This window comes from Taeniopygia guttata, chromosome 18 (assembly GCF_048771995.1).
Source record: "Taeniopygia guttata chromosome 18, bTaeGut7.mat, whole genome shotgun sequence".
NCBI classification, from domain to species: domain Eukaryota; kingdom Metazoa; phylum Chordata; class Aves; order Passeriformes; family Estrildidae; genus Taeniopygia; species Taeniopygia guttata.
This window is the reverse complement of record NC_133043.1, coordinates 6,146,779-6,169,956: the sequence shown is the minus strand read 5'-3', so window position 1 is coordinate 6,169,956 and position 23,178 is coordinate 6,146,779. Positions and strand designations below refer to the sequence as shown.

Genomic DNA, 23,178 nt, shown 5'->3' with positions numbered 1-23,178 from the left:
GGAAATATCAATTCATTATTTGGTTTGGAAAAAGTGCAAGTAGGAGAAAACAGCCCCCAAAAAAGCCAGCAGGGGGAAATCCCTGGAAACAAACAGTTATTGATGGATTTTAATTTGCCCTGTGCAGTAACTGAGCAACCTCAGAAGAACACAATTAATCACTGGGTTCCCTTCACCCCCCCTTTTTTCCCAGTCAGTCTCCTGTCTCACTGGATAAAGATGATAAATAAACTGGCCATTTAAATTGCCTGGCACCTCAATCCCTGGGACTATCCTGCCCAGAGGATGCATTTCCAACGTGGTACAGACACTGTGACCTGCTGCATACTCCAGACTCATCAAACCACACTCTCGAAGCAGATAAAGAAAATCCATTGGCCTGATTGCTCTACACCTAGCAAGTTAATCTTGTTTATGGAATTGGGCATTTCAATATCTGTCTTCCTCCTATGTCCATTACAGCATATCATTACCTGCTACTGCATCAGTGAATTTGAATAATTGCAATATGGAAACTTCAGAAGTCATTGGGACTGGGAAGCCTTTGTGCTTGGTACTAGGCAGTAAGAGAAGAAACCTTTCAGACTGCTTTTAAATTTAAAAAAGCTGCCAGTTATTCCTATGACAAATACAGAAGTGTAGGCGCAAAAGTAGATAAAATCAGCAGAAAAACTTTAACAGGAAATACTTTATAAATGTATATTAAGAGGAACACCAAGTAAAAGAACCAGTGGAAGCTCAGCAGAGGACAGCTACCCATGAATGACCATGTTCAGGATATTCAACAAAATGTAATTTATTAATAAAGTCCTCCATCATCAGGTGGCTGTCACATTTAATACCAGTAATAAAGATTTCAGCCTGCAATAATAACCTGGAGAACCCTGAGATTGATAGACTTTTGAAGAACTGGCTCATAAATCTCAGAATATTTGCTAAACTTCTCTGAGAATCCATGGAAATTCTAGTCCAAAAGAGAGTAAAAAGCAGAGAGGTAATAAAAAATGACTGAACAGAAAGACAAAGAAGTAGTTTAATACAGGGCAGGAATAATGAATGAAAGGGGAGTGTCTTGGATATGCCATCAATCTGCTGAAAAGCAAAAGGGGAGTTGATTTTCCTGTCCGTCACAGGAGAGAGAAAAATGAATTTAACTTGCAGAAGGGAAGGTCAAGATGTAAGTGGTATCAAAGCCACAGTAAAGGCTGAACTTCTTTAAAAAATACCAAATAACTATTGGTAAGAAATGATGTAGGTATTATTCAGCTGTCTGAAGCAAAGGAGTGAGCCTGTGGCTGGAGTATGAGGTACACATATGTATCCCCAGCAGCTGTTCCCAAAGATTACACCATGCTGACTTTCCACTGGGAGATGGCTTGGAATGGACACGTTTGATATGAAAATAGAAATATGATTTAAAGTATGACATCATGACTCAAAAAGAAAATAAAATCTAACAGAAATAATCTTATAATCTAATAAAATGCTACTTAGAAAAGATCAACACTTGGAGCTGAAAGTTAAGAATTGGGGTGGGGATGGTACATTCTTTCCGATGGCATTCACAATGAAACTTTGAATAATACTAGCACAGCAAAGGTGCTGTCTGGCCACCCTGCACTACCTGGACATCATCACCTCTAAGAGGCATAAAGAAATCATTCCTAGCCTCTAAACCCTCTCCACAGGAACCTCTGCAAGCTTTTACATGTGAATTATGGTAGTATTTGCAGCCAAGGTATTTAAAGCCTGGGACTGCAAAAAAAAAAAAAAAAAAAAAAAAAAAAAAAAAAAAAAAAATCAACCTAGGGAAAACAAGAAAGTTCTGTTGAGTCTGCTGATTATATTCCACTACTTTAGAATGGATTTTTAAGTCCATGGGGTTATTAAGTCATATGCTTTTGTGAAAAAGATAGAATTAATTTTTAAATCTACACTTAACATAAAAATAAATGATCACAAATTTCCAGATCTGTGAAGAGCAGGAAAAAGCCAGTATTGCAACACAGCCTCTGGTACAGCTAATCCAGGAGTCACGGAAACACTTTTTGAATATTACCCAGAGCACCAAGCTCCTACAGGGTCCCTTCTGTCAGGAGCTTGTCCTGCCCAGGGCACCTCAGTGTTTGTGCTACTTCCCTTCTGAGACTTCCAGTGAAGTGATGGGGAACCTCTCTGTGAAACCTGTGGTGTTGCACCCAGCTGCCTGAACACTTCTGCTGGGCTTTGACAGATGCAAGGTGGGGAAAAAACAATCTGGGAACATTTAATTCAAACCCAAGAGCTGTTTTCTGGGCTGTAAAAATCCTATTTGCACCTTCCTGCTCTGCTGCAGCAGCCTTGTTTGTGGAGGAGGGAGTGGGGAGGTAGAGCACAGCCCTGCATTTGCAGGCAGGTCCCACCTCCTGGACACCAAACCTTGGCCTCATGCCTGGGGAAGAAGCGGGAGGATGCAGAACAGATGCTGAATTCAAACTCCAGATTGATAACAACACCCTCAGGCTCCTGCTCTCTGACTTAGCAAGAGAAAACAGCTTGGCAAGACACGAAAACTACATCTCAGTGCAGTTCCTTGTGGGGATTGCCATACAGCCTGTTTGAGCATATCCACAGGCAGAGCTGCTCCATCCTCTTGCCTCCACTCAGGACTGCAGACCTCAGCTGAGCAGGTGCTCAGAGCTCCCTGATCACCAGGGAGAAAGAGAAACCAGCTCCTCCAGCCTGGACATCTGAAATAGCACTGGGAGTGTCTCACCTCAGGGGTTTCTCTTCCTCAGCTGGCTGTAAAAAACAGAGTGTTCTGTCTTTTTGAAATAAGGGTGAACTTGTTCTTGTCTGCAGGACTGAGAAGTTCCTGCCCCAAGGCTACTCACCTGTCCATGCTGGAACACAACAGCACAAAACATCCTTGAAGCTTAAGAGAAACCTGCCATGCCCCTGGACACCCTGTGCTGGCACTTCTGATGGCCCCCTGGGGCAGCAGGATGGTCACAGCACGCACAGCAGCTCCTAAGGAAGGATGTGGAGCTTGACTCCATGCAGAGAAGAAGAAACTGCAGCCATGTCTATCAGTTCCTGCCCTTGAGCTGCTCACCTGGCACAGGAGGTTGGCTAATCCTCCTCTCCTGGAGACTATAAATGAGCCAGTGGGCACCAAACACACACAGCCCCCATCAGGCACGGAGGAGCCCTCGCTCACCCCATCCCAGGAGTTTCTATTCTTCATTCTGTAACAGACTGAGGTTATTCCCAGTCTTCATTTGGTCTCAGTTATCACTGTGATGATCAGCAGTCTGCAGTGCAATGAGACAAGTCATAGGCTCTCTCCTAAATCTTGCTATTGAGAGTGATTACTTGGCTTTGGGTAATGAATTAGTCCTATTATACAGCAGCTGGCACAGTAGAAGCTAATCTGCTGCTCAGGCAGCTCATTACATGGGCAGGGCTGGAAGTGCTCAGCTGTGTGCTGCACACACGGCCCTCAGCAGCATTTTAAGTTGAATTCTGCACACAGTTCTTCAGGACTACAAAACAAACTACATCTATCAAACCAGTTTCTGTCTGTTCCTTTCTGAGTTAAGCATTTGCTCACCCCTTGGAAATACAATTCGTCTTCTGTGCAATTTCTACATGGCACCTTGCCATATCTGTATCAAATCCAAACTCTGTTAATTCTTCATTCTCTGTCAGCCCTTGCAAACTCTGTCACTCCTCATCTCCATTTTTCTCCTCCAAACTCCTCTGTACCAATTATTCCATCTACCCCACTACCAAAAGCTTGCCAGCTCTGCCTCCTCTATGACCAAATTTCACTTCTGTAGCAACTGGAACTGCTCCTGTATGGCACTAGCTTGTCACTGTAGGTCTGGCTTTGTGGTTTTGTGGAAATGGCTCAAGGAGGAGCATTTCAGCACAGGCCAACTGCAGGGTTTCATTCTGGAAACATGAGCAAAGGGCTAAATAAGTGAATTAGAAAGGATCAGGAAGACAAAGCAGATCCAGGCAGCCAATTTCAAAGAATGTTCTGAAAGTGCCTAGATGACCACAGTCAAACTAAGCAGAATGACAGAATAACTCAATAGCAATGTTGTAGCCATGGTGGCGTGAGCATCTCTGTGTAGTTCTCTTGGAAGAGCTGATGTCTGCTGTCAGACCAGCTATCACAGGTATGCTTGTGAAAGCATAAACTCCTTTCTGTGAAGACTTCCAGGAGAAAAGAAGCAGACAGGGAGTGAAAAAACTACTATACAAAATAAGAAATAGATAAGCCAGAAGGCAAAGAGCAGAAGCAAAAAGAGTCTTCCTCAAACCAAAGGTCAGCCTCAAAGGTCTGGTTATGTGTCTGAGGAGTGATGATGCCAGTCACTCCTCAGACAACTCAGGAACACAAGAAATGTGCTGTAAATATGTTCAGGTTATATAGGATTGTTTACATGAGCTCTGGTAAATCTTCAAACAACAGGCAACTACACAACAAACAAAACACACTGGGAATAAATGCAAAGTGTTACATATGGAGGTAATAACTGAAATCCTGTTGTACTTTTCATGTCCCAAACAATGTCAAGCTCAAAGATCCTTGTTCCTTCCCTCAGACTTCCACAAAAGCTGGTCTTTTAGCAGCCCAGAGAGCTGCTTCATGTTAACCCCTTCCATGCTCCCCATTCCACTGCTGCATTTTTCTCAGAGCTGCTTGGCCCGTCCCTGGTGAAAGGGCTGTGAGGGGGTGAACAGGAGCCACGAGCAGGGCTGAGCTGCCAGGAAGGACACTGCAGGTGCAGTAAACAATGACATTTAACCCTGAGCTAGCAGATTTTATCGTGATTCCAAGTAAAACAAGTTTGGGAAGATCAAATTGAGACTCTTATTTTTGTGCCTCTGATTCCTCTTCACTCTCATGCCTTTCTCCTTTTTATCCCCTGCTGGACTTGCTGAGAGTGAGAGGGCATTTCAAAGATGAAAATTCAGTACTTATGGGACAGGCTGATTATTCCAGACTCCATTTCCAGCCAGAGGAGACCCTGCTTTCTCTCTCTGTGATGAGGAAGAGCCTTGCAGCTTGCCCCTGCTTTGGCAACACTGGGCAGGGCAGATCCTCTGCAGCTTTCACATCTGCTGTGTCCCTTCTTTGCTGAAAATCATGGAATATCTCATCAGAGCATTCTGTGGAACATCACACACCTTCCTTATGGACCTTGGTCTGATCCATTTCACAGTACAAAACCCCAGGTCTTCCCAAGACTTTTTACTTCCAATTACCTGTTATGGAGGGCTTTTTCCACAGTGCAAAGAGAGGAAAGAACTGATGGATATGGGCACATGAAGTGATAGCCAGCAAAGGAGTTAAAGCTGGAAAGATTTTGTTCCTGGAGACTGTGGCAACAGAGGCCATTCCAAGTGCCACAGAGCTGGGAAAGCCCTTAGAGATCTGTGCAGTAAACAAACCCAGTGCTCAAACAAACACTGGAAGACCACGGTGCTTTTGCTGCCAGCATCACAGTGGGAATATCTGTGGCTCAAGAACAGTCTGCACAGTCTACTCTTACCAACCACAAATGTAGGAAAAATGCCAGACAGGTCTCAAACGATGTCAAAGGAAGATTTGCAACCTTTGCTTCTGCACCTGTTGAGGAGCTCAAAGATTAGTGACCAAAGTCATCTGTCAGTCAGCTAAATTAACTCCAAAGTGCCTCATGCTGATGGCTGAGTACTGAGGGGACTGCTCACAAATGCTGACAAAAGTGGATGTTAAAAGATGCTGGCCTGTTCTGCTGCCAGATATACTCTACAAAATGCAGAGTGGCAGCTCCTGAGTAACCCATGGCACCCCTTTCTGGAATGTGCCAGCAAAAAAGCAAACCACAGATGCACTAGGCTAGTACAAAAGCTATTTTGATAGCGTGATGTGGAAAACTGGATTACTAGTACAAGCAAAAAGCTTTCTCTGCTATTCCATATGCCTGTAAAAGGACTGCTCCCCAGGGCAGTCACCACAGCAGGTACTGAGAAGGCACCACAGCAGGGAGGGAGTCTGTACCCCAGGAAATGTACAGCCTGCTCTCCCTCCCAGTCACAAGTGCACTTCTGCAGCTATGGCAGGTATGCAAGGGGCTCTGCCATGCCTAGTCCCGTGCTGCAGAGCCTCAGCCTGCTCACCTGCTCTGCAGGTACAGGGCAAACCTGTTACCAGCCCTGCCACATACCAACCCTGCACAGAGCTCCTCTCAACAGGCAATGTTCTACACAGTGGCGTGGCATAAAGAATTCCAAATACGCTGAAGCCTACTTAAATTTTTCCAGACAAACACTAGTTGAAGCACAAACTTGGAAAATAGTGTCTGAGCAAACTGCTGGCCCTGGTTTCACGCTGTTCTGCATACTCCAGAGCTCATACCAATAAAATGGAGTGTGACAGGTAATTAAATATGGCAAATGACACTTTGTAGTGACATGAACTGATGGCAGTTTGCAAAGCAGAGTGTGGGGAGCACCAATTCCATTATGCTGCTTTCGGGTTTCCCCAAGTCCTCTGTCCCTGTCTGCAAAGGCAGAGCTGTGCAGGCTCCTGGAAAGGAGCACACAGGGAGCAGCCACTGCAGCTTTTGGGAGACTTCAGCAAACCTGCCTCGCACAGGGAACAAGGCACAGTCCAGAAGTGCAGGATGCTGAGAAAGCTGCCCAAAATGAGTGCTCCCCGGGAATGTCAGAAATCAGAGACAGAAATATCAGTGCCTTGTGTCAAACACTCCAAGACACAAGTTAGTAGTGGCTGGCTCCCTTTGCCGTCGATGGGGAGAAGAGGATGAACACGTGCAAAGTGAGAAACTCCTCCTGCCCTGAGTTGCAGTGTGGCCACAATGAAAACAACTGCAAACAGACCCAAATATTTTCAAAAGAGATACCACCTGCTGCTGTTATTGTGAAGCTTCTCCAAAACAATGTCCTATCTTTGGGATAGCACTTGGTGTCAGCAGTCAGCAAAATAACAAAAATAAAATAACAAAATAACAAAAAAAAACCAAGTCCTGAGAACACACTCAGATACTTCAGATTCTGATGATGAGCATTGGGGCACATTACTGATAATAATGTACTTCATAAGCAACCATGGAAGATAAGGAATCATGGAGCATAAAACACAGGTTTAATCTAGTTAGTTAAATGACTAGTTAATTATACCTGGTCATTTATTATCCCACAAGTAAAAGTGAAATAAGCAGAGAAAACCAAATCCTATCGAAGCTGCCAGAATCTTCTGGTCTTGATTACAGAGCCAAATTTTCCATTTTGGACACCAAAGTAAAGCTTTGTTTTTTGAAAATAAGCATCTGACATTTTCTCATTATTCCTACCGTGTCTTTTCAAACTACATTCAGTAGAAAGTGCTGTGTGGTACGTTCAGCACTGGTGTTTGTGGCAAAACACTTAAGGCACTGAAGGTGCATTTTGCACCCAAGCTGGAAAGTGAAACTTGAGTTCTCCATGTTTGCTGCTGCAGAAATCACTCTTGTATTTTCCTACAGGACATGTGCCCCATTCAGAGCACAGAATGAGCCAAAAATTCTTTAGGGAACTAAACAATATTCAAGTGAGTCTTTAAATGATCCACATTTTTTATGGTTGCTCTATAGCCACCCTTAAATTGCAGGTGCACAGCAACTTAATTTTGCATTTTAATGTGCATTTAATCATGCATATCTAGAAGGCAGACGTGCAGGGAGAGTGTTTTAGACCCTTTTTGTAATCCACAGGCCATAAGAGATACTCCAGTTTAAGCCTTCCATGGCACTTTTTCATCTTTTAGCTAAGGATAAAGGAAAAGCATCTTTAAAAATTGTGTCCTATACAATTTTTGTGAGGCCAACAGTTTGACTGCTCTCACCTGCTATAGAAGCAGCACCTATGAGCCCAGATTCTGCAACACCCCAACTTCTGCAGGGGACAGAAGAGCTCATAAAAAATATTGTCTTCAAGACCCTTCTCTGCGCAAATTTTGGCTTTTTGTGGTACTATTCAGTTTTTACATTTTATCTGTAACTTCAACAGAGTGAGACAGTTATTGCTAGATGGATAACAGGGATTGTGAACTGCAGCCTCACATCCCCTTCACATTCTCCTGGGGCTTTAAATTCCCTCAGAACTTGATTAAAGAGTGATTTTCTGGCAGCAAAACAATTTCCTCACCCTTTTCTATTTGATTTCATTCACATTTGCCAGAAATATCAGTGGTCAGATGATCACAAGTTTCAACTCTAAAAAATACAGAAAGACAAAGAGGGGAAAAAAGCCTGTGTGAAACTAAACCACAAGGCAATACCACAGGATTCTCATTGTCACGTCTCTCATGAACACTTTGAACAGCAGTTTGCTGTTGAATCATGCAGAGCAGACCAGCCTCAGCACCCATGAGCTTTGGAAACTTCACCTTTTCCAACTGAGACAACACCCACAGCAGGTTCCATCTACAGCCACACAAATCTCTCCCTCTGCCTTCATCAGGGAGCCAGCCCTGCACCAAGAGAATGAAAACCAACTTGCCACACCAGGGGAAATGCCATCCCCACTTCAGCTGTGATTGCTGTCTCAGGGGCAGCAGAATGGCCAGAACACTCAGGATGGTGTCACAAGCACCCCTGGGCAGGAGATAGGCGATAGATCACCCCAGCTTGGCAGTGGTGCCACCCACTCTTTGGGTTCAGCACACACAGCCTTACCACACTAGATTAAAAGCCAGATTCCTTCCCCAGCACCCAAGACTACAGATTGGAACATTACTTGCTCCACAGAATATCCTTAGAAAAAAGCAGTGGCAGCAGTCACATCTGTGCCTGAGATTATCACACATCCCCTCAGCTCTTGTGGCTCTTCATGAATTTTATGTTAAGCTGATTTTTGAGTGGGGAGGTGGAGGAACGAGAGAGAGTGAGGCAACAAACTCCAAGAATGTTAGAAGAACCTTCTGAGAAAGCAAAGCACCATTGCTGCATGCAGGAGATAAGGACACCATGTACAAATAGCTCAGGGCTCAGGTACCCACAGGCATCCAGGCGCACACACAACTTTATTCTCCTCTGTGCATCAGGAAAAGTTCTGTTCCAACAGGTACCAACACACCCTCCCTTTTAATACATATCACACACATCATGCAGCCCCCATGACAGCAGAGAGCAGTTTAGCACAGAAATCCTCTACACATTCTGTTATTACAAAATAAATTAATAAAATCCATTTTGATTTCCATATATTCCTTCCATCCTTTTTTTGTGTGACTCCCCAGGCACCACCAGGGAAGCAGTCTGTGCCATGCCATGCCATGTTTCCTGCAGCTGGATGTTCAACCACCTCCAGGCTCAGCTGATTGCACATTTCCATCTGTCCCAGGTTGGTTTAGTTACCCACTGAGTATTACACAGCAGTGGAAGCAATGAACCATCTGTCTGACAGCTGCAGGTGAAGCCTGCACCAGGGAGAAGTACACCATTCCTTCCTTCCTAAGTGCCTCACAGTTCTGGTAAATCAAGCTGTGGAGTGCAGATAAGATCAGTGGCAGCTCAAAGTCCTGCTCAGTCAGATTCCAGAGCCACCTCCATCCATTCTGGAAGCACACGCTGTGCTTCATACAGAGACTTGCATCTGTGGGATGACTGAAGCTATAAAAAGTGCTGACAATTTCCAGCAAATTTGCATATGTTGCTGCTGCTGCTGCTTATATAAGTGATTTCTAGTTAACTACAAATACAAAAATCAAGGCCCAAAAATAGGTTTTCAAAGAAACCACTTGCAAATGTGACTGAGTGATACATCTCTCCAACACTACAAAAATCACTTGTCTAGAGAAATCAGACACAACAGAGGTTTCTCCAGAGGGTCCCATGCAAAGCACCTCCTGGAATACACACTACCCCACTTTCTCAACATCTGCGCTGCCCTGCACCATAAAGGTTGTCACAAACTGGAGCACCTGAGCCTCCTGCCAGGTTGCCCTTACTTCTGGAGATGTACAGATCTCTCTACACACATCATCATCCCAAGCACCCTGATGCAGCCAGCCTCAGGATAAGAAACATGAGCTGTTGAGAAATCACTCAGTGCATCACACACCCCCCTCCACTGGCTCTGTGTGCACCACCTCCTCACCTGCACCTGCACAGATTCCCTCTTGTTCCAGGCTGGGAAGGCCAATTGCCTTACCTGGGGCTGCCACAGTCTGGTACTGAGGGGCCCTGGAGGGCTCTGCTCAATGGTCAAAAGGTCAGGCAAAAATATAAAGCACACAGGAGGGAGGAAAGGGTCAGAAAATCCCTGATTTTCAGGTCTCACAGCTGCCATAGCTATTAATCACCAAAAGAGAGGTGAGAGTTGAAGCTGATGGTATCTACTCAATAGGCTATGGATCAACATCTTCCTTCCCCGAGCCCTTCAGCTTGCAGAAGGGTTTTGCTTGCTCATACAGCAAGCTCAGCCAAAGGAAAAACAAAGTGCCCATGGATTCTCACGCTCAGGAAATACTGCTTAGGGACCATTTCTCCATTCACCTACTATCTACAGCAGTGTAAGGAACTGTACTTGGTTATCTAACATAAGGAAGACAAGGACACACTGGAGAGAGTCCAGCAATGGGCCATGAGGATGATTAAGAGTCTGGAGGATCTGTCATACAAAGAAAGGCTGAAAGAACTGGGACTGTTTAGCATCAAGACGAGAAGGCTTGAGAGGGATGTTATCAGTGCAAATAAAAATCTATGGGTGGGACAGTAAAAAAATTATATAGACTGGTCTCAGTGATACACAGGGAAAGGATGAGCTGCAATGGGCACAGATTAAAACATGGGAAATCCCTTAAAAGGGACACAAATTCCTTTAAAGGACACAAGAAAAAACTGTGAGGGTAGTTAAACACTGGAATACATTGTCCAGAACACCTTGTGGTGTCCACCCTTGCACACACTGAAAACCTAACAGACATAGCCAGGCAAGCCAGACTAGCTGATCTCCAAAGGTCCTTTCCAACCCAGTGGTTCTGTGATTAAAACCACAGCAGCCTCTTCAACTGCTCCCAACCAGCCCAGCCTCAGGGAATCCATCTGGAACCCCACCACAAGGCCGATACCCTCCCTTTCTCTCTTTGCTCTCTGCTTTTGATAGTTTTTTGGTTTATGCTATCACTTTTGCTCTCTGATAGTGGTATCCTCTCCAGAGCTCACAGAGACATGCCATTTCTGGCTTGTCCCTACCATGAGCTCCTCCAGTCCTGCTCCAGCTCTCACTGCTTCCATCACTGCCTTGAGCAGGAACCTCCAACCATCACTGTTTTCCTCTAACTCACCACTGTGAGCTTGCAGCAGCCACAGGAGCAGGAAACAAAAGGATGCCAAATGTCTTTATCTCTTTACCTCTCTATGTCTCTCTTGCCCCCAGGTCCTTTCCTTGATCTCTATGATGAATGAATTGAAAACACAATTTCCCCTTTCTGGTGTTCTTCACACCTTTCTCACTTCCCTCTTTCAGCTCCGGACCAAAACTCAGCGCAGATTTTCGAGCCAGTGCTGTCACATGAGACCCCTGGATTGGTAAGTGTGAAGCCCTACAAATGAGAAAATCCAGCCTTCCTGTCGACACACGGTGCAGGCTTCAAGTCACAAAGGCTTCAGAAGAAGGTCACCTCCTCCTGGTGGCTCCCAGCCACCGATGGGCCTCGCTGAGAGAAGAAAGGGTGTGTGCTGTGGGGGCAGGCAATGCCACGAGGCATGTTCAGTCTCTGCTGTGGCAGAAAATGCAGCCAGCTCTCCTTCAGGCTCCAGAGAGAGCACAAGTGGCTGCTGGGGTAAACTGGGCACAAGGAAATGAGGGCAGGACAGAGGGAGAGAGTAACATCTTCCTCTTCAAACAACCATGTGTGGTCAAGTTCAGCTGAGGACAAGAGCACTGAACCTTACTGAGAGCTGCAAGACCAGGGCCACCAAAGCCCATGGAAGGACTGGCTGGCACAGAAAGGAGACTGACATCCATGGCCCCATCTGGACATGCACTGTGACCACCTCCCTGACATCAGTTCCCATGTCAGTGTGGCTGCAGATTGATCAGGTCCCTGAGCAAGCTGCACACAAGGGATAAACCACCTGTAGAGAAGGGAAAGGCTACCTGAACAGAGCCACGACAGACAGACACACACAGAGCTTCCTTCTCACACATCTACTCTGATGTGTGCCAAATACCAGTGATCCCATGGATTTGGTTAATCAGCTCTCATTTGATGTATTTTTAAACTCCAGTTCATAGTCCTTATTAGGTACCATCTCTGGAGAAAAGGAAAACATGCCAGAGTGAACACACTCAAACCTTGCCATTTATCTTTTCTTCTTTTTTCTTGCCCAAGGGAAAGGGGGCCAGGCTGTGTGGACAAGTGGTCTCCATCAAAGCTGTGGGTGGTACACAAGCCGAGGGTCAGAAAATAACATTTATGGGGTGTGGGCACTGATCTGAGCATGGTGAAACTTGCTCAGACTTAAGCAGGGAAACAAGAGTTTCTGAGAAGGAGCTGACAGGAGAGCAAAGTTATGGGATTTTGAAGCAATTCCCCACTGCCTCTGCTCAGCAGAATCTTTCGCATCTCATGATACATTTTTCCTCAAACAACTCCCAAATTCCTAGATGTGTAAACATTTAGCAATTTGTGAAACCATTCATGTACCTCAATAAATGATCTTGTAGGTGGCAAAACTGACAAACAACAGGACTCTCACACTCTGAAACTAACAAAAGAAATCCCAAGTGCGTCAGTTGCATGGGAAAGCCCAATGCCTCATTCATCGGCAATTCTTGCTTCTACTTTCCTGTCTTTCCAGGAAAATTAGTAAGAAACAGGAAATCAGTGGAAACATCATAGATTTTAAAATTATTTGGACAAGAGAAATCCAAAGGCAGCACCAGACTTGTGAGCAAAATGCCCTTTTGCACAAAATCTTCACCTCACAGAAAAGCTCAACAGGCAGCTGGTGGGCAGGTTTTGCTCAGGACTCTGCTTCTCTGGATTCCCTGGGAAGTGTGCATGGAAAACTGGGGCTGGGCACTGCCTGCCTTGCATATAAGCAAAGAAGGCTGGCTGATTCCCCTTGGAAGGGGAGGACAAACACAGGCTGACCTGAGAAATGTGCTGTGAATGGCTTCAGCCCACTCACCGCAGGGAGATGCTCCTGGACACCACTGCCATGTCCCCAGCCCCGGCGTAAGCTCCAAATGACAACAAGGCATGGCCAGCGAGGAGAGGACTGATGGGGTCACGGCAAGTTCTTGCTTTAGTGTGTAAGATGTTTCAGAATTCACATGCAGAGATTGTGAAGGCACTCTTCATGGACGTATTTTTTACCCTCATATGGTGTCTTGTTTGCATGGACTGAAAGCCGTAAACACATTCAGGCACAAGCAGTCCCGAGGTGGGAATCCAACTGTCATCCCAGCTGTCAGGGCCCTGAAAATGACTGAAGCTGACAGAACTTTTCAGTATCCTGACAGAAAGTCCACGGGTCTGCACAACCTGCCTTAACCCTGCTGGGGTTCCCTGAGCCATGCCACAGGTGTAGCAGCGAGGTGACTGCAGCTGGCTGGGGAACTGCTGCAACAGAGGAAGAGATGGCTCCAGGGAGAACTTAGAGAATCATCCAGTACCTGCAGATACTGGGGAAGGACACTGGAGAGGGGCGTGGAGTGAAGGGGGGACGGCTTCAAGCTGAAGAAGGGCAGATTTATAATAGACATTAGGAAGAAATTCTCTTTTGCGAAGGCGGTGATCCCCAGAAAACCTGTGGTTTCTCCTGGAAGTGTCCGAGGCCAGGTTGGACAGGACTTGGAGCAACCTGGTCTAATGGAAGGTGTTCCTGCACATGTGAGAGTGGGTGTGATGAGACGAACTTTAAGGTCCCTTCCAATCCAACCCAACCCATTCTGTGATTCCATCATCCTATACCTGAATTACCTCTTCCACAACACATTCCACGACGGGTTCAGTGAAAGGTAATGAGGAGCGGAACTAGCCCACCATCCGACCCTCGTGAGCGACCGCCACGGGCTGCATCACCGCAGCCGCTCACCGACTTGTGCTGCTGCCCAGCGCCTGTGAAAACCCAATCGTGCGGAGCAGCTCGCCACGCACCTGAGCTCTGCCTCTCCATGGCTACAGCCACGAGCACCAAACGCTCTGCCTGCCGGGGCGAGGCCGGGCGAGCGGATCCTTACAGCACCGGGGTGCCGGGACACCTGCCCGGAGCAGGGCACAGCGATCCCGAGGGAGATCCAACAGCAGCACCGAGCCAGCCCCGGGACCGCCGGTTCCCCCGCGGGACATCGCCGGACCGGCCCCTCCCGCCCCGCGGCCCCGCTCCTACCTCCAGCAGCTGGACGTAGCTGGCCGGGAACCAGCCGCGCAGCCCGTCCTCCTTCTGCCCTTCCCACCAGCCGCCGTCTGGCACCTGCAGCACCGTGATCAGCTCACCCGCCGCGAAGCGCAGCCCCTGCCGGTGCCGCTCCCCGGAGAAGGGGTACAGCGCCTGGCAGCGCGTCCCCGACATCCCTCCCTGTGAGGGGGCCCGCTGCGGCCCGGCGGGCGCCAGGCGCGGGCAGCGGCACCGAGCAGCCCCGGCGCCGGGCGCCCACACGGGCACGGCCGGCTCGGGGTGGGGCTGGCAGGGCGGGGGGAGAGGCGGGACGGGCAGGGCGAGGGGAGGAGGGCGGAGGAGCGGCGGGAGGAGCGGAGCGGGCCGCGGGGCGGGCGGTGCGTGTGGCGCTGCTGCCGGCGGGACAGCGAGAGGGACACCGCGTGTGTGAGTGACCCGAGGGGCAGGGCGGGGGACAGCGTGTGGGCGAGGGCACGGGGAGCACCGCTGTGTGCCACAGACACTGCTGCGAGGGACGCTGTGTGCTGCCTGGGTGCTCCGCATCCTTCTGTGTGTGATGGACACTGTTCCGAGGGACTCTGTGTGCTCTACATCCCTCTGTTTGTGATGGACACTGTTCCGAGGGACGCTGTGTGCTGCACATCCCTCTGTGTGTGATGGACACTGTTCGAGGGATTTTCTGTGTGCTCCACACCCCTCTGTTTGTGATGGACATTGTTCGAGGGACTCTGTGTGCTCCACACCCCTCTGTGTGTGATGGACACTGTTCCGAGGGATTTTCTGTGTGCTCCACACCCCTCTGTGTGTGATGGACACTGTTCCGAGGGATTTTCTGTGTGCTCCACACTCCCCTGTGTATATGTGTGTGACAGACACTGTTCCAAGAGAATCTGTGTGCTCCACATCCCTCTGTGTGTGACAGACACTGTTCTGAGGGACTCTGTGTGCTCCACACCCTTCTCTCTCTCTCTCTGTGTGTGTGTGTGTGTGTGTGTGTGTGTGTGTGTGTGTGTGTGTGTGTGTGTGTGTCAGGGACAGATGCTCTGTCACCCTGTGGGTGCATTAGTGATGCCCACCTGTGTGTGTGTACCAGAGGCACTGTGTTTGTGACAACGGGACACCCGTGTGTGTCGGTGAAAGGTACAGGTCTCACTCAGACACAGGGTGTGCCTGAAGCGTGTGTGACACCGTGTGTTTGTCACCTGTGTGTGTGTGCAACACCTGTGCACCTGTGAGTTGGTGGGTGAAGCACCGTGCATGTCTCATACCCAGACCTATGGCCCTCTGTGTCAGACACTGTGTTTGGAAAGAATCATATCCGTGAGAGTGTGAGACATCTCTGGTGTCTGGGACACTGCGTGGCTGCATTTGTCACACACAGTCAAGGGTGTGAGAGAAAGACATGATGTGACACACTTGAGCATGTGTGAAGTGCGTGTGGGACACATCCTCAAGTGCTTGTGTCCCTGCAGCACTTGTCTGAGTGCACACCTTGCTTCACGTGTGTCTGACTGTGGCTCCTGTGAGAATTTCATGTCTGTGAGGCACCTCTGTGTGGCCCTCTGGTTTGTGGCCTTTCTCCTAGACCTTTCAGAAGGTGGCTTTCAATGTAGCTGTCCTTCATTTAGCACAGATCGGGGCTGAGCTCTGCAGGGCTTTTTATTAGGATTCTTTCAGCAATATTCAGCCTTTTTTCACAGTTCTATTTTTGAGTCTCTGGATTGTGATGAATTGCTTAAAATCACCCCTTTTTGATATGTATTTAAGATGATAACTACTGATCTATGATCCATTATGTGGTATTATCACACCAGCTGTGCCTTGCTTGGCAAAACTGCACAGACCTGATAGCATGGCACACATCCAGGTACATCTATCAGCAGTATTCTCTAACAGTGCCATTTATAGATGGCAAGAACTGAAATCAAAACAAAATCCTGCCTTTTTTTTCAGTACATACAAACCCGGCATTGCTATGTTGCAACTCAGATCCACATAAAGGGTTCATGTAAAATAATTAATTTTGGTTTAAATATTGCATTTCTTATGTTTGATATTGACAGAATGCTTCAATATTTTGTTTATTTCCTCAGCTTGCAGGATGGCTTTGCTTCCTGAACAGAGAGTAGCTCTTGCCAAAGGCTTGGTTGGACCTGTGCTTGCTTCTGCATCATGTCATGTCTGTATTGTGAAGGATATTAAAGCTTGGTGTGTGAGGAAAATTCTTTCTGAGCATAGGCATCTTTTTTATCTAGCATATCAGAGCCAGAGTTATGATGAGGTACAGAAGCCGTCCCAGAAGAAATCTTAGTTTCAAGAAATGCTGTCTGGGAATGAGGAAAAGCCAACTTAATATAACGCTGCAGAGAGCCTCCCCTGTGGTGATCCAGTCAGAGAGAGAGCTCATTCCATGATTTCACAGCTTGTTCTTGGGCCTTAAAATGACACCACTACAACAAATCCTGTACAGGTGGGCAGATTTCCTGAAAAGGGACCTAAGAACATCCTGAGAGTACCAGAAGAAGGTTCACTCTTGACAGCCGTAGGAACAGCATGGTCAATTTTTTTGCTGTTTTTTTGGGGGGTTTTTTTGTTTGTTTTTTTTGTTCAAAGCAGTAATTGACAATGTCTAGCCTGTGAAAAAGATCCAAATGACTCCAGCTGTCTTCTCAGAAAAGATCCTGCAGAGTTCCCAATGAGAATGGGTTAGCACAGGAGTGTGGGAGAGCTTTATAACCATGGTGGATTGGAGATTCTCATGAATAATTGATTGGCCATACCTGTTCTCAAGAGACAGCACCACCACCATGTCTCCTGAGGCCAGGAACCAGGAAAGAAAGAGACTAAAAAGAATCCACATGTAGCCCTGGATCTTTAAATGACCTTTGATATCTAAGAGACTAGCAGAAATTAATTCTGGTTTTGGAGAGTAAATGTTCTGAGCATGCACACAGAAGATATGTTCAGTTGTTAAAATGCTTTAAAGATTTTGGTGGAAGGAGACATTCTCAGTGCTTTAAACAGCCAAAATACCAGAACAGATCCAGGGGCTCAGAACAAAACTTCATCTGGTCTACAGTCTCGTTTTGGTCGGCGACTCACAGAGAATGAATGTCCTAGACCAGATACTCATGAGAATCACACTTGGAAATTTAGACATCCAGGACTTCAGACATTCTAAGAAGAGGACTCAGATTTATGAGTCATGTTCATCTGATCAAATATGTGATTCAAACAAGAATTTTAAAAAAAAGCACCAAAGGATACAGCTTGGCTTTACCTTTGATTTCTGCTTTTAGAAGTTTTTCAGGTGGCTCTGCTGAACTTGGAACTCCCTTTTTACAAGTTCAACCTTAAAAATGAAGTCAGATGTGCAGTGCCCGGCCTGGCTGTGGTTGTAGTAAAACTTTGTGATATTCCAGGGCAGGTTTAGTCATCTTTGTCTTAGCAGTGCCCAGAGCTGTATCTACTATTTCAGAGTCAGACATAAACAAGCGTATTCTCTGTCTATAAATGGACAGTGGTATTACACTAACAACAGCTTGTGGTGATTCACATGAGAATAAACTGGATTTTTCTGCCAGGATAATTCACCTGGAGAGATGACTGCTTCCATTCACTTCCTTTCTTGGAAGCAGGATGAGAATAACAAACTGTTCCGATAACATCAGCCTAATTCCAGTCAACATATTTCCTACTGAGAGGCAGGGCAGGCCCCACCCTTTGCATGACAGGCAGTAATTGGTCCTAGAAATGTGACTCATAGCTCTGACACTTGGCCTCGGAGTTAGGTGGCAGCAGCAGCCAGTTGTCACAAACCCCTCTTTGAAAGAGTGATGCCAAGCCTTCCCTCCAGGAGTCCAGTGTTCACCTCTCACTTCTCAGGGCTCTGAAAAGCCTCAGTCTCAGCCATGTGCTCCTGTTAGATGGCTGCAGAATTTCAAATCAGAGATTCCCTCTGTCTTGCTGCTGTTTCTCTTGCTGCAAACTAAACATTCAGGGCATCCAGGGCAGTTCATGATGGTCAGTGTGCCCACAAAGAGAGGACTGACCTCATTTCAGACCACCTCAATGATTTCTAAGCATTTATATTTGTTGAAGCAGACACTGTTGCAGCCTAATCCTCTCTTCTTCCAGCTCTATAAACACTAGGTCATTAAATGTTTAATGGTTTTGAGTTTATTGAATGTTTAACTATTTCATGCTAAATGAAAAAATCATTGAAAGGAAGAAAGGCATTGTCCATAAATCATATGATTACAGTATTAATAAAATGAGCTATGACTATCTGGATCTCAACTTCCAAGTGTTAAACAACAACATAAGATAAATAACTCTGAATCTGACTGTCTGGCTTATTATCATGTCTCCAGCAATACCTTACAGCAGAAGTCTAGGGAAAAGGACAGGTAGAGAGAGACATTTCTGAAAACACTCTCTTCATTTCCAGCAAATGATAGCTTATGTCTTCCCCAGTTAGAGGTGGTATCACATCTTTCCACATTCATTTCTATTATTGAGGCTAGGTTTTTTTGTTTTGTTTTGTTTTTTTGGTGGTTTTTGGGGTTTTTTTTTTTGTTGGTTTTTTTTTTTTTTTTTTGAGCCCATGCAAACTCTTGGCATGCATAACATTCTGGATCAAGGGTTTCCAGTGCAGGCATGGTATTTTGGAACCTGTCCCTTGCCTGTTTCATCTGAGGGTTGTGCTGGCCCACAGTCATAGCTCAGCCCACTCACAGTGACCTTTATCTCCTAAGAGCTGCACTGGAGTCCAAACCTGAACCATTACTCTGAAATTTACCTGCACACAGAGATGTGGGCATGAACCTACTTTGAGGATCCTAAGGGACTTGTCCAAGGTTACATGGAGAGGCACTGGAAAAACAGGAAAACATCTCAAGAGGACTCTGATGAAAGCACCCAAACTTTCCTTCAAATATTTTTCCAATCTTAGTGGTATGATTTGGGTTTGCCAGATAATCTACAACAGCTTGCTGGATCCCAGAGCGTCTGATCTTCTCTTTTGAGCCCATGGAGAACCAGGCTTCTGGCCAGCTGAGGAGAATAATCCAGCCAGGCAGCCCTCTGGCCAGCCTCCCTCTGGGTGTGCTAGCTTGGACATTGATATTTCCCTGACACTAAGCTTTCCTCTTCAACATGAATTGCTCGTTACTTGAATTCCATCAGGGGTTTCTTGTGTCATGAAGGAGTGGAGGCTCTGCCTGAGCACACTGAGCAGGACTGACTGCTTTCTGTGGATGAAGCTGTTGATCTGTGTGTGTGCCTGTATCTGCAGGACATAGATGTCTCAGTGTTTGCCTCTCAATGGTGCCTCTGTTCTACAACCATCTGTGTATAAAGCTGCTATTCTGCCATGAACAATGACTCATACAGGAAAGTCTCGAAGAATTAGGCAAGAACTATGTTCATCCTGAGGACTATTGAAGATGAGGATCCAATCCCATAAATTCTTGGCAAAACTCAGCCTTAGTTTTCCCTTGACAGCTTTAATTGTTAAAATCTGCTGTTGATGATACACGTTTACAAACAGCAGGTTGGCAGCAAACAGTCTCTGTCAGTGGGCATCACACATCCACTGCTTGCCTCTGAGCCCTTCTCACTGTGACCAACTTTTCCTCACTCCATTTTCCAGCAAGGGTGTTACTAGTGACTCTTCCATCTCCTGTATTCTTCTGAGCCCCCACAGATTATTCTCTCCAGTCCTTTTTCTTATATTTCCAGGCTACTCTACTCCTCTGCCAACAGCAGTGGGTGAATGGGAGAAAATAGAGTCACTACTCCTGACCCCCTGCAAGCTTCACCTGGACCTGGAGCTGCCCAAAAACTCTGTGAAGGCTGTAGGGACTATCTGGGGCAGGGATCTACATTGGTATCAAAAAATCACAACAATCTCTGCTTCAAATACCTAGCCAGGTTTGGGTACTCAGAAAGAGCTGAAAGGAAGGAAATATCCAGAGGATTTTATCAGACAGTCTCCTGTAGGCAGAGTGAATGCAGAAGGAAGAGTTTCTGAAGATCAACTGAGCTTCTCTGACTAGTGGGGAACGTTTAGTTTGTGGCACCACTGTAGAAAGAAAAGATTGCAGGGTTCTTATATTCCAGTGACCCAGAAAGGAAACTGTCTGAGGAACAAAGATTAAGATGATCAAGAAAGTTTAAAACAAATGGTGACATATCCTCATAATGTAATCATAAGAAAATTCCAGGTATGTAAACCATACATGCAAAAAATACAGACAATAAAAACAAGTTTTCAGTTGGACTAGAATTTAATTAGGAATTTCATTCTCAGATTTTGAAATTTTTCTAGGTACCAGGTTTGTGCTTCTTGACCTTTCCAATGAATTATCAGTCCTCAAGCTGCAGAGTGCAACTTCCTTCCTGCCAGATTAGTGAGTTCAGCTGAGTCAGTGGAAAACGTGCCTTGAAATCCCATCTCCTGCTCCAAGCAGGGCTAACATCAAAGCTGGCTAAAGTCACTCCGGGGTCTTGACCACGTGTATCCTGGAAATCCCAAGGTTGGAGATTCTAGAACCTCCTTGGGCAGCTTGGGCAGCCTGCAGCACTCTCCTGGTAAATGGGGCGCTTCCTTTGTTGAGAAAGGATTTTGCTGGCTGGCAACATGAGGCCATTGCTTGTTGTCACTGTGCACTTGCAGGAAAAGCTAGGATGTGTTGGAATTCTTATCTCCCTCCTTGCAGCAGCATCTCTGCAATGAGATCCCTCAGCCTTCCCTTCTGCGGGCCAAACCAACCAAATTCCCATCTCCCCTCACCCAGCACACACTCCTGCTGATGCTGGAGCCTCTCCAGCGTGTCAGCATCTCCCTTACAATGGGCTGTGTGTGTGTGAACACTGCACAGGGTGTTGGGGATGCAGCCTCACCAGAGCCAGGCAGAAGGGAGTGACCACATCCCTGCACTTGCTGACCACTTGCTAATGCAGTCCCATGACTGGTGGGTGTTGCTGCTGCAGGGGAGCACTGCTGACACAGGTCCAGCTTGTTTTCCACGAGAATCCCAAGGCCTTTACTGCAGGGCTGCACTCTACTGTCAATCCCCACTCTGCCCTAATACATGGAGTTGTTTTGTCCTAGGTTAAAACAAATAAAGAGGTTGTGTTTTTCACAGAACAAATATATGAGGCGGATTACAGCAAATTTATCATGTGATTGAAAAGGGTCAAACTCTGAGTCCTCTTGTGCTGAGTGTGATGCTAACACAAGTACAGGTCAGCAGTGACACACAGGAGCAGCATTTCAACCAGAGAAATCAGGGTTTCCTGCAGAAAGTTCTGATGTCAGTCACAGACTTAAGCAAAGGGGCTGTTAACTCTCAGCACAAATTACCCAAATTACCCTTTCCTACAGGCTTGAAAGGGAATCTTGTAGGCCACTGGAATGAATCCCACTTCTATCCATTCCCCCAGGAGCTCAAAGGAGGAGCAGGCACCATGCCGAGAGGGGATGAGCTCCGTGTGTGCATGGTGTGGTTTTAAATCAGCACTTTAATCCTCTTTTTGGTTAAAAATCCTCCTTGCAGATAGGCAAACTAGCAAAAATTATCCTTTGGATACAGTGAGATAGGACGCAGCTCCATCTTCCTTAATCAGCTACTTTGTTACTGTTTGAAATAATGAGTCTTGCCCTTTTTTTTATTTCCTAGTAGAGGAGATATTTATATTTCATGTCACCTCTGGTTTGACTAAATGAAAAATAGCACATTACTCATTCTCAAAGAAATAAATAAGTTCATTTCATAAACCTAGCAGTTATCCCATTTCAACTTCCTTCCAGCTTTCCACACTTTTTTTGAGGGACAAGCAAAGGACTCAGAGGGCTCTGTAGATCTCATGGCAACTACAAAGCACATCAGGAAGCTTCTGGGAATGCAAAGCATTATTCAGACAAAGGCTTTTCTTTCAGCTTTATAAATGTGTGTTCAGCCATCTCATAACAGAGCAAAAAATAGCCCAAGAACACTCCTGGCAGAACTAAACTCCCATGCAAGAGCTGTTTCTCATTCTTTCAGTTTTTTCTTCCTTTATGTACAAACAGGCTCGTGTTTAACAAAAGGATAAACCCTGCTGATCTACTGATTTGTCAGCTGGCCCCGTGCTTAGCCCAGCAGTGTTTGTTGGCCGGGGCAGAGGCAGTGCTGATGTGCACAGCTGTGCAGAGAGAACAGCATCGTGTGTGTCATGTGAGAGCGTGGGCAGGGGCTGCCACTTCGGGGCTTGTGGAAACCCAGGGCACTGGGAATATTTCTCTGTCTGCTCTGGGGTGTTTGACCCTCATTCATGGAGAAAAATTCCAAAGCCTCAAGGTAAACCAGAAACCACAAAAGTGTGAAATAGATTGTAGAAAGTAGTGTAGTATGTCCCATGGGTGAGAAATTTAGGTTTTAGGATTTTTAGTATGTTATAGAGGGTTCAAGATGGAGGATATAGGGTGTTGTCTTGAGTTCCCTTCTTCTTTCCTCTTATTTCTTCTTCTTCCTTCTTGGGTTTAGGTGGTATCTTATAATTGGGCAGAAAAATCCGCATTGTGGGTCTTTAGGAGTCAGTTATTGGGTTAGAAAGGAAAATAATTTAGGTGTCACTTCTTAATTGGGTAGCTTAGTTTTGATTAGACTTAAAAAGCCTTGTAACAAGAGATTGTTGGCCATTTTTGTGCTGTTTTTCCTGCACACAGAGCCTGGTGCAGACAGTGTGCTGAAGTTTTGATAAGGTGACAATAAACAGAAGCTGAAGACTGAAAAAGTCCAAT

At 46.2% G+C, this 23,178-nt stretch overlaps 1 protein-coding gene and 1 long non-coding RNA gene across 3 annotated transcripts in view; one reads left to right on the top strand and one right to left on the bottom strand.

Annotated features, from left to right (window-relative positions):
• Positions 1-14,691, bottom strand: part of GAS7 (growth arrest specific 7) — a 72,909-nt gene extending 58,218 nt beyond the window's left edge. For both annotated transcript variants that reach the window (XM_030287553.4, XM_030287554.4), the window contains exon 1: positions 14,382-14,691. In XM_030287553.4, coding sequence (XP_030143413.2) covers positions 14,382-14,564 — 183 coding nt within the window. In that variant the 5' untranslated portion in view covers positions 14,565-14,691. The remainder of the gene's footprint in view (positions 1-14,381) is intronic.
• A 13-nt stretch (positions 14,692-14,704) lies between these two features.
• On the top strand, positions 14,705-16,614 carry LOC115497661 (uncharacterized). Its single transcript, XR_005982065.2, has 2 exons — positions 14,705-14,816; positions 16,484-16,614. It is a non-coding gene; the product is annotated as an uncharacterized lncRNA (long non-coding RNA).
• Positions 16,615-23,178: the final 6,564 nt, after the last annotated feature.